The sequence below is a fragment of the Lethenteron reissneri genome, chromosome 12 (assembly GCF_015708825.2).
Source record: "Lethenteron reissneri isolate LAM-NWPU_2019-01 chromosome 12, ASM1570882v1, whole genome shotgun sequence".
Classification (NCBI taxonomy): Eukaryota; Metazoa; Chordata; class Hyperoartia; order Petromyzontiformes; family Petromyzontidae; genus Lethenteron; species Lethenteron reissneri.
In genome coordinates this window covers 11,625,230-11,637,469 of record NC_083790.1, presented here as the reverse complement: position 1 = coordinate 11,637,469, position 12,240 = coordinate 11,625,230, and the positions used below count along the sequence as shown (strand labels likewise).

Here is a 12,240-nt window from a genome sequence, read left to right as displayed (position 1 = left end):
TTCAAAGTCGACCAGTGGGAGGGGAGAGGGGGGACAATAAGTGTATTGAGCTGTCGTGCGGTGGTTTGAACACCGCGTGGATGAGACAACAAGTCGGTATGTGTGTGGAGGTACTTGCGTCGAATTCGACTGTTTGCCTCACTTGGCTGCATACCTAGAAATCTTCCTTCGAATGTGGCATCGAGCAGTAGACAATGATGTCTACATCTGTCTCCCAGAAAACTGTATTGACAACAATACAAATTCGCCAATAAAGCACTTGGAAAACGATTGTTAAAATATGTTGAAGCACGTGACCTTGCACCCTGGGAATGCATTGGATTTTGCCCTGGACTCTTAAGAGCCTAACAAATACAATCTTTCATTCCGGGAAATGGTGGGAGAAACTTCCAAAGCTTCGTCTGAGTGGCTTCCTTGTTTAAAATCAAATACATTTTAATTTTTTTTATCCTCACTGTATAGTGGGCAACGTGCCCAAGGGTGTGGCATCCCTCTAACCTCAATGGAGCTCGTGCACAGTTATGGCTTTTGGTATCATAAAAAAACGTCATGTTTATTCGTTTCATTTGTATACTGTAATATACTCCATAGCACACGTAGAGATTTTTTTTGTATTTCAGAAATGTGTCGTTTAAAAAATACGAATTTATATATTGGCAGCTGTCCGCATACTCACCTCCGATTTAGCACGGTTGGCTAGGTAGGGTGCGAAAGAAGTTCAACACACACATACATATACATAAATACGTCACGTGGCACATATATGGAAATATTAACAGATTGGGACCAACAGAGTGAGATGTGTAATTTGTATGATTGGTGCGTGTTTACACGTGCAGGCACGAATAATAATTGGAATCTTTATGCAATATAATTATAGTCGGTTACCTATCCCAAGTATGATTTAAATAATCCATAATCGAGGTTTTTTGGGTTAGATCGAATAAATATATAAATGTGTCGTGTAAACCCGCCACCACCCGACACAGCCAACTAGTAAGGGTTGTACAACATTTACAATCTGAGTTCGACGTTTCGCCATTAATTACAACTAGCTTCATCAGGCAACAGCCAGATTTGTTGTTGCTTGGCTCTCCAACACACCGGTGTGCTGTACTAGTCACGAATTGGCACGTTCTGTTTACGTGACAACCCTTACTAGTTGGCTGTGTCGGGTGGTGGCGGGTTTTAACAACACATTTATATATTTACGCGATCTAACCCAACCCCCCCCCCTCTATTATGATTTAAATCGTCAATGTTGGGATCGCTGGTGAAACTGTACACACGGTATAACAGTATATTTTGTATTGACTTTGTATACAGTGTTGCATATTAGGGGCCGTAACAGTGCATTTATGTTTTTGTAAACGTTACATTGAAAAATGTCGCAGTGAATTGCAAAAGCAGACGTGTGCTCGTGTAAAGCACATGAGGTCCGTTTCCATCGATCCCTGAGTAGTTATCATGTGATTAATGTTTCGTTTTCTTCTCCTTTTGCTTTGCAGCTGCGGGCTGATGTTGTGCCCAAGACTGCAGGTAAGGAACGGTCCCACCTTGCACATTAGGTTTGTGAGTGTGCGAATGTCGTGCAGTGAAAAGTTGCTGCATGACCACACTAGCAACTTGGGGGTTCTAAACTACTGACCTATTTTTTTTTATTTTAGCAGGTAAGGCCCACTGAGCTATGCAGATCTTTTTCAGATGCGACCTGGCCACAAATGATTAGCTCAACGAAGTGGCTCATCACGTGGAAATTTAAAGCAGCCAAAAGCTCTAAACGCGCGTTTCTAAATGTGGAGGGGAAAACCAAAGGAAGACCTGGAGAAAATTCTACACGATTACGGGGAGTGAGAACACGCAAATTACAAATTTACGAGCGTCAGGGTCGGGATCGAACCCACGCCCGACTGCATACTGGGCGAGGTAGTTAACATCTCGCCACCGCGGCGATCTTGGCCATGCACACCAGTGGCAATTGATACCTGTACTTGGTCCGACCCTCCTCTAGGTTGATTCAGCCTAAATTGAGTACCTCAGAATTGTTTTTTTACAGGAGGAAACCGATGAGCTACAAGCCATTTTTCACAGATGTCCAGTGGGGGTGGTTAAGAAGGTTACAACATCAACAAACATGGCAAAAACCACGATACGAGTGCAAAGTATAGGAAAGGTAAACAACTTAAACATATACAAATAAAACTCATTATTAGTTTGTTATCTTAGCAGGTAAAGCCCACTGAGGAGTACCTGTTGCAGTCAACACCTAGTAGGAGACAGGCCAAGTGGCAATGCATGCGTGTTGCGGGCTGTTTCACTCGCGTGTGTGAGTTATTGTGGCCTTGCAGGCGCTAACAGCACATTCAAGCATTGGCCTGCAGTCCACATGGGGATCTGCGTGTGTCGGTTGTGTAGTATTTGGAGCTTTGGCATAGCAAGTTCGATTCTCTGCCCAGTAAACTACCAGTTGCAATTGGTATCTAAATTTGGTCTGGGTATCCACTAGGGCGAATCGGCCCATGATGGGTAACACGTGTGATGGCATCATGAACATACGCGCTACCTAATGCGTGTTCACGAGTAACATCTGTCCCGAATTCTGTGCGTGCTGCCCTGTTCATTATGATGCCATGTTGAAATGTGAAAGTATCATTGTCCTAGCGAAATTTGGGATGCTGCCATCGATGTGATTTACTTTGTACAATGAAGTCCTCGTTGTACTCGATTGACTCCAAATGGATGATGGGCTGAGTCAACAATGTCCGACCAGGATTAGAATTTGCAACCTTCCACCACAGCGATGAAATGTGCAGTGGACACCTACAGGCTATCTGCCCCATAGATTGTGATGATGATGACAACGCCCACCACAGTGGCACGTGACCCCAAACAAGTTCAAGGTTATTTTGTTTAGAACTCAGGTGAGAACTCAAAGAGACCAGGACAGTCTCAAACACCAATCACAGTACAATTACACCGCACAGTATTTAAACCAAGGCCGTAATTATAATATATATTGGGGGGGGGGGGCACACCCCCCCCCCCCCCAATATTCAGATATGCTCAATATTCAAATATGCTCAAAATGTCCCCCCCCCCAATATATTGCTATAAAAATAATTGCTATGCTATGTAAGTAAAAAAAAACAATTTGCTATACCTTGGCCACAATATCTGGACTTGTCTTCATATAAATAAATGCATAGATTTATGTTTATATTATTGTGGTTATGATTGTACTTTATTAATCCCTAATCTCTGCCATTACATACAATGAACAAGAAAAAGGGCAATGTAATACAATACACTATTAGACATTATTGTAAAAAATAAATAAAAAGTCCATCCCATGTGAATTTTTTAATATTTTAGGCAGGAAATGAGTTTTCAAATTTAGATATTTTTCTGGGTTGGGACCCCCAGACACCCTGGAAGATGTGGTCCCCCCCAAGGTTGACTCCATGGCTACGGCCTTCGATTTAAATAGCTCATTTTCACTTCGTTGCTTGTGCCATACGTCATCTTTAACCAAAGGGATCGCCTTCTGAATTATATTAAGTGCAGCGACGTACCACGCCTGGCCCAGGGCCAGGGGTGAGTGCTGTTCTTATAACTCGTGTGCCGAAGATTACATAACTGTCATCGCAGACAGATTTTGCAACCAGCGCGCAAACTCGGACCATATAAAAAGCCGCACGGTCGCGACTGACGTTGCCGGGACTTTAATGCCCCCAATTCTGTTCGAATCTGAATGTCCAGATCGTCGCAGGAACTGAGCTATTCAACTCTGTGCCGGCTGTCTCCAATACAAGCACGATGACCGACCACTTGGCTATCCAGCCCACCTGGTGTAAATAATCAGGCCTCTTATTGTTGTTTTTGTTTTAGTACATTCTACCGCGCTCGCCTGTTTTCCATTGCAGGTTTGAAATTAAAATCAGGTGAGCAGAGCCGGGTGGGGTCAGTGTTGTAACTCGTGGAGGGCATTTAAAATATATATAATGAAAGCCGGAGTGTAAACGGCCGCACCTTCTGGCATTGAGACAACCCGCCCGACCCACCACGCCCGTGACCGCACCCCACCACTCTCGCACGCACAGACACACACACGCACGTATCTGCGCGCGTGCGTGGGCATTAGCCTGCATGTGTGTGCCTGTACGATATCCTGCGGGGGGCTATGCCTGTGCGCATCTCTGCGTATCACAATGCCCCGCGTGTCCCACGTGGGCTTTGTGTGCGCGGTTGTGCGCGTAAGGAGCGGTGAAGCAGTGGGTTCGTGCGTTTGCTGCGTCGCGAAGCCGGCATACCCAATGTTCATATCCTGTGAAAATTGAAATACATCGGCGGCAAGTGTTTTTAGTACCTGTGGTGGTCCTCCTGTAAGTTGGCTCAGCCTTAAAGCGAGAGTATATGGCCTGATGCGGAGTGTACACGTGGTTGCTGTCTAAACCAGGGATCGGCAACCAATATAACAAGAAGAGCATTTTTTTTCGAATTAGGTGAAGAAAAAAACCCGCAATATTTCAAGAGCCGCAAAATATCTGAATAACGTAACGAGGCAGTCCTTAACGAGCCGCATGTGGCTCTGGAGCCACAGGTATCTGACCCCTGGGCGATAGCACAAACACAGCGTGGCATCGTGCTGACGACACCAAGCCAAAGTGCTCATGAACAGCACTTACACCAACACTCTCTATAGGCTAATTGTCCTTTGTCAACGTGACACTTTTTTACTGATTGGCCGTGTCGGGTGGTGGAGGGTTACGACACATTTATAAATAACGCGATCTAAACCCAAAAACGTTGATTATGAATCTCTATAGGCTGTATGGAGATATTTGTTGGTGTGTGTGTGTACGGAAAGCAATGTTGTGATGGTGAGTGCCCTATCTTTGATCTCGGCAACTCCACTCGCAATCAGAAGATCTTTGTGAGTTCAAAATCCCGAGGGAAATCCACATTGGTTGTCCTACTGAGAGACTGGTCTCTTCCGTAGCAATACAGACATTTCCGCCACTAGCTTCAGTCCACCCACGTCAATTAGCAACACCCAATGCTCATTTCAGAGTGGAAGTTCGATGCCTGGCATTGCACGCAAGTTGCAGTTTTTACTTAGCCTGGGCTTCCCCTAGGTCAACTCGGCCTGAATTCAGCTCCCAGCGTGTTGTGTAAATGCTATCACTGGAGAGGCTTGGTGGCCAGCCATGCACATGACTCCTTCATGTGCCATCTTAACTATAACACGTGCTCACATTTGCCCCAATCGTCTATCAGGATAAATGTCGATCTTTATCCCTTGTGTTTATGCCCTGAGTGGTGGTGCAGTGGTTAGCGTAACCCGAGTTCGATTCCTGCTCACGACCAATAACAGTGGCGAATAGTTTAATCAGCCCTGGGCCTCCCCTAGGTCGACTCAGCCTGAAAATTAGTACCTGGCGTGGTGTGGAAACATCAGCATCGGGGGAGACAAAATTGACTGGGCGTGGTGCTGGCGTGCCGTGCGGGCCTTCGTAGGTGCTCGCCAACAGCCCTTGCATAGACAGTTTGCACAAGGCCACACGAGGGATTGTTGTCTTTGTTTATGCCCACACTTGCACGCCAATGTGGGGCGTGTGGAATTTTCCTCTGGTATGCACACTCTATCATTAATAGCCCAATGAGCAGCACTTCTGCGCAAATGAAAGCGCTCAGTCGGTCATTTTCAATCCTCGCGCTAAAATGCGCAACACGCATTAACCACAGCACGCCACCCACTTTGGACAGCGTGTCAAAGAACTTGTGACATCGTTCACGAGAGGGGCCCATCGTGTCGCGCACTCTCATAGCCCAAACCCCAGATATGGAAACATTGCGTAAGTAAATCGCACGAAACTATAAACTATTAAACGATGTTTTATTTCACCAGGTAAGGCCAAATTAGCGATGTAGCTCTTTTTCAGAAGCGACCCGGCCACAAATGATAGCTCAACGAAATGGCTTATCATGTGGAAATTTATAGCAGCCAAATAATCTAAACGCACGTTTCTAAATGTGGAGGGAAAAACTGGAAGACCCGGATAAAATCCACGCGACCACAGTGAGAGCACGCAAACTCCAAATATACAGGAATCAGGGTCGGGATCGACCGCCTGTATTCCAGGCGACGTAGTTAACATCCCGCCACAATGGCGCTGGAGTGATATTCAAGCGCTCAGTGCTCAAACGGGCATCGGATTAGTCTCATCTATTCATGACCCTGAGTGAGAGCTGGAATTTACATATTCAGTGACCAAGTGCATGCGGTCACAGAGCAAACACTGTTGGTGTTCACTTGGTGGGGATCGTATTATTTGCTCCAGAATAGGGGCCTCAGGTGGCCTTGGCTGGGAGTGGAACTCACACACTCATAATCGGGAGCTCAATACTAAACTATATCCTGGGCAAATGTGAATACACGACCGTCTAAATACGAATGGAGTGGTGGGACAGGGGTTAGAATACTATGCTCTGAACGTGATGACCCCTGGCCCCCCTTTTGCCAATCCGTATTGACCAGTACAGTGAAGTATAGTCAAACAACCCCGTGATCAACATGGCATGGGGAGGCATTTATCCAGCAGGAGGCTGACTTAGGGCTCTAACTCATACTGGTAGAAACCACCTGGTTCCACCAGCCCACAGGGGATTATTGTGTCCGTCCGTCGTGCATCAAAAAATGGGAGGGGTGGGGCTGGGTGGAGAGGGGAGGGTGGGGAGGGGCTGGGTGGGGAGGGTGGGGAGGGGCTGGGTGGGGAGGGTGGGGAGGGCCTGGGTGGGGAGGGTGGGGAGGGGCTGGGTGGGAAGGGGAGGGTGGGGAGGGGCTGGGTGGGGGGTGGGAGGGGCTGGGTGGGGGGTGGGAGGGGTGGGGCTGGGTTGGGAGGGGTTGGTCACCCCGTGGTGCCCTTATAAAACTCAACGTCGGCTTGTGCCCGTCCTCACAGTCGGCCATATTTGCGGAATATACCACGCCACCATTGACCCTGGCCATTGACCGAGCAACCCAACGTTCCTACCAGCGCCCTCCGCAGGAATGTGTTATTTAATTAATAAAACATACAATCTATATACACAATGGAGTAACTCCCCTACATCCCTATAAAAACTACGCCCATGAAGCAATCATCGATTATTAAACAGTTTGAATTTTCACAGCCGTTAAAGTCGTGCGGTTGAATGCCGACGTTCTGTAACAGATAGAGTAACTTATGCCAAAACAAAAAAGACTCGGAAAGCTTGAGTGATCTTGAACAGAAGCCTTCAAAACAATCACGGCCGATGTGCTGGTGGAACACCCGGGGGAGTCTTGAACATCCATGCGATGTGTGCTTCGCCAATGCCTTGGCAGATACACGGCGAGTTGAAAGGGATGATATTCGGGTGATATAGTTTCACACTATTTGTAAGTGCGACATTATCATATGCATTTCAAGGTCGCATTCGTTACACACAAAGTGATTGCCACAAATGAACCACAATTATTTTGCTGATCTCGTCAAGGGAATAAACCATCATCACGTGAACTCCGGTCATCCTCGCAGCGGATTTTGGCTGGCCATCGAACAAAGATGGTCGCTGCATCGCACACTTTCGCATGTGTTTCTGCGGCCGTCTGGAATGCTCTTCCTGCCGATATTAGGAAGCCATTGGAGCTATGCAAGTTTGAAAACTTATTTCTTTAAAACTGCTTTTTGTGTTTAGTTTTTTTACTTCCCCCGCACCTCCGATTAGCAGGCTTGGCTATGTATGGTGCAAAAGAAGTTCAATACACATACAAAGTGTGTGCGTGGTTATAGTTTTAGCTACCTTTATTATTTATTATTTCGCTTGTTTATCTTCTTGGTTCTTTCGGTAAAGTCACGTAGAAGGGAAATAAAAAAAAATACGCTTGTTTAATCCAGGAAAGTCTCACCGATTTCTCATGACTCGTTTTCAAGAGTGGCGGGGAAGAGAGGCGGTGGTGGGGCGATAATGATTGCTATATGTCATCCTAATTCAGTAATTTTCGGGTAATTAAAAAATATATAAATTTGGCCTGCTCTTTTGCGAAAGACGTCACGGCATCTGTAAAGTCCACTTTCAAGCGGATGGCGCGTATTTTAATGGTTGAAACGCACCGCCATGTTAATGTTAGGTCAAACCTGCTGTCTAATTATAATTAATAAATAATTACAGTATAATGTATTATCATGGATACCCCGGTGCATATAGCCAGGCAGTGGTGGCTATGCATGTGGCCTATAATACAGCACTGGAGGTGACGGTTGGTAGATCACACAAATGTTGTGGAACTCTCTTCACATGTCCATCTGCATGGGTATCGAGTGTTGCACCCGCGCGCGCGTGGGTTTTAGCCAGGTATAATAAACACTCATTAATTGGCAGAACACATCTTAAAATAAAAGCCCAATTTTGAATCCCCCTGCAAGAGTCTGACGACTCAGTGTAGCCTTCCTGGATAAATAATAATAATTATTATTATGACTACATTATGCCAAACAATTTAGTCATATAACAGGATATGGCTCAGTCGGTGGGGCAGCACCTGGCTGCAAACATGCAGTTGATTTCATATCCTGGCCAATGTTAGCTCAGCCCTACCATCATCACTCTAGGGTCAATAAAGTAACTACTATCTGGTAAAACTGCACAACTTGGTGGCAGACTGGTTCTTGCCATAGTAATTCCCAACTGGAACATGATGAGCCAGTAGTCCATGGAGCATAAGGGCATTATTATATTTGGTTTATATAAGTGAAGTTATATAGCTTCAAAAGCGGAGAGAATTAATTGTTCATATGATCTCTCACTCAGTTAGATAAATAATACTCTACCATGTCCACAATTGTTTGCTCCTCCAAGAAGCAGAGACTGGATTCCGCCCGGTACACTCTGAATCTGGAGGCATGTGTAACAATCGCTAACGTATCGATGCGTGCGGAGAAAGCGGGTGTTGTTTTGTCTGCGCCTCTTTTTTTATAGAAAACTTCCGCGCTCTGTGCACCGGGGAAAAAGGCTTCGGATACAAGGGGTCGAAATTCCACCGTGTCATTCCGGAGTTCATGTGCCAGGTAAGACGGCGACAACTGGAGTTTGTTCTGCTGGTGCACGTCCAGAATTAAATTTTTAAAATGTCACTTTCTGCCTCTATATGTCACTACTGGGCAATGTCATTCTATAAATAATGCAATTTTTATATTTAAATACAAAAAATGAAGGCTGTTCTTTTTTTTGGGAGAGCTTTGAAAACGTATCAGTTTTCGCAGAATCAAACGCACACCAATGGGGGAGAATGTGAATCGGAAGAGGAGATGCTCTCGCTAGCAAAGCATCTTCAAGACGATATTATCGTTGTGTAATGAGATTAAAAAACGACTTTGAAGTCGCGTCGTTAGGTGCGCCCCAGTGAAGTTACGAAGGTGCTCACGCTTGTAAATGTGCAGTACAGTAAAGCCACTAAATCACTCCTCATCGTGACTTTTTAAAGTGCCTTTGTTGTATAATAAAAACATAAAACCAGTTTGAGACAGCCCCGGACACACAGCCTAGGTGAATGTCTTCACGATGAGGGCTGTCTAAAAAAAACACTTTCAAAAGTCACGATGAGGAGTGATTTAGTGACTTTACTGTAGACTTTAAAGGCGTCACACCTTGGTAACGTCACTAGAGAGCACGTGACCGGGACTTTAAAGTCAGGATAAGTGCTGTGTCTTTTTGGTCTGTGTCTTCCATCCAATCAGGGTGGGAAACCCACAGCACTTGTGCTGTATCTGGCCCGCGACTTCATGTAATGTGGCCCACACACACATAATGCCTGCTGCCACTTGAATGTGGCCCACGAACTATACATATCCATCCCAGCAAGCGTCTTAGCAGCTCCGATTGAGTACTCGAGGGGTAGACATTTGACCTGGTAACGCTGGGTTTTAAATGTTATCGCGCTTAGTTTACTGCTGTCACTGCTAAAGGTTGTGTGAAAGTCCTCAATGGGCCCTCAGTAAGCACAACATTCCCCACCCCTACGCTCAATGTAAAGACCAAGCAGAGAAGTATGTGATTCTTCATGAGTTTTTTTTTTTTTGTGTACGGTGTTGTGGTTTTAACCATTTTTAGAATGACCGCACCTCCGATTAGCACGCTTAGCTACGTATGGTGCAAAAGAAGTTAAACATGCATTGATACAAGATTCCAAACTTTCGTGACTGCAGGAATTACTCTTTGGTTCTTTCGGTAAAGTCACGTAGAAAGAAATTAAATTATATTTCCCAAGTTTACGATGTTTGTTTTCTCATTCATTTGTACCTGATGATGATTGCTTGTGTTGCAATGGAAACGTGGTATTCTATTATTAGTTAATATAATTTATTTCTACGTGACTTTACCGAAAGAACCAAAGAGTAATGCATATATACATTTTAATGTTTTAATTCATGCGACTTTTGGAGAATATGGTACATCAACCGGTGATCAGCCCCAGTCTTCTCTGATGTTTCACCACTGCTTTTAAGGCGCTTGGATGATCATCCTGACGGTGGCGTTTTCATGCCACTGATGTAGAGTTACGTAAACTGCACTCTGCAGAAGACAGCAGCTTGCTTTGGTAATTCTCTGCAGGAACTGACCATCTAAAGCGCTGCCGCTGGCTCTGCGGCAAGCAGGCCGAGTGCCAGGCTATCTGGCCACAGCCCACGTGTGTGGACTGTGAAGAAAACTATTAAGAAGAAGAAGAAAAATACGGTGGGGGGAGGGGGGCCAAAGTAACCACCAAAAAGTGGATTTTAATGCGAGATTGGATGCATGTATTGAGGACATGGCTGGAAAGTATTCATCCAACACGTAAGAGCCCGATTCATGTGTTGGTGAATGTTTTTGTTTTCATATCATTAAAAGCGTCCTTTTTTCCTTCAGTTGTATTCCAATAGCGCTATTGGTAAAATGTAATGAGAATAATTATGCCATCAGAACCCTCGTAGTGCAGTCAATACTCCCGAGTGTTAGAGAATGGCCCACGGAAGGTGATGTCAGAGAGCTAATTCCGAGATCCCTTCAAGTTACCGTTTCACCCACACTCGGGGTGCAACACATTTCCACATTCCCTGAGATGTTCCATGTGTCCCACTGGCAGTCAAAACAACTCGTTTTTAATCCTCGGAAACTGAAATGTATTAAAATGAAGGTGAAAAAAATGCCCGAATTTATTGTGATGGTTTTTTTTTGTGTGGGTGCACTGTTATGGACATTGAAACTGAAAGTAGGAGAAGTAGAAGATCAAACAAAACGAGCTATCGATAACCACAATTATCATCTTCTTGGTTCTTTCGGTAAAGTCACGTAGAAGGGAAGTAATAAAATAATAAAAATAAAACATAATAAAATAAAATAATTCTCACGACGTTTCGGCTACAACGCAAGCAGCCGTCTTCAGGTGAAGAATGAGACACTCTCAAAGTTATGTGGAAACCCTCCCCGTAGAGGCGGTTAAATTTCGATTTAAAGCTTTCGTGACTGCAGGGATTCATCTTCTTGGTTCTTTCGGTAAAGTCACGTAGAAGGGAAGTAATAAAATAATAAAAATAAAACATAATAAAATAAAATAATTCTCACGACGTTTCGGCTACAACGCAAGCAGCCGTCTTCAGGTGAAGAATGAGACACTCTCAAAGTTATGTGGAAACCCTCCCCGTAGAGGCGGTTAAATTTCGATTTAAAGCTTTCGTGACTGCAGGGATTCATCTTCTTGGTTCTTTCGGTAAAGTCACGTAGAAGGGAAGTAATAAAAGAATTGCAATTATTATTATTATTGTACGTGGAAGAACCATAGGAGTTGGCTCAACTACTCTATAGCCAAAAGCTTGTATAATAGCAAAATAAAGAAATAGATAAATACATTTAGCAAACTTTGCCAGGCCATGGCTAAATTTCCCCCACCCCCCCCACATGTGCAAACCGCTAAGGTTGGAGCTGTGGTTTGGCTTTAGGGGTTGCCGCCCGTGCAGTGCGACACTAGAAGTGCCTTCAAATCCCATCGGAGGGCACCGTTGGCTATGAATCATAGCTCTGCATAGCGTGCTGCTGTTTTTTTATCTATCAGAATCCCAACTCAGACAGCCTTTGGGTTTTTTTTTATCATTTAGGCTGTTGGAGATGATTGTGTGTGGGGCGGGATAGTGTAGTGGTTAGCGTGCAGCACTATGAACCCTGGCCACCCGAGTTCGATTCCCT

The 12,240-nt window shown here is 44.9% G+C and overlaps 1 protein-coding gene across 1 annotated transcript in view; it reads left to right on the top strand.

The window, feature by feature from the left end:
- LOC133341904 (peptidyl-prolyl cis-trans isomerase-like) overlaps positions 1-12,240 on the top strand; it is a 38,196-nt gene that overhangs the window by 16,298 nt on the left and 9,658 nt on the right. Inside the window, 2 exon segments of the mRNA XM_061550724.1 lie at positions 1,509-1,539; positions 9,001-9,089. Coding sequence (XP_061406708.1) covers positions 1,509-1,539; positions 9,001-9,089 — 120 coding nt within the window.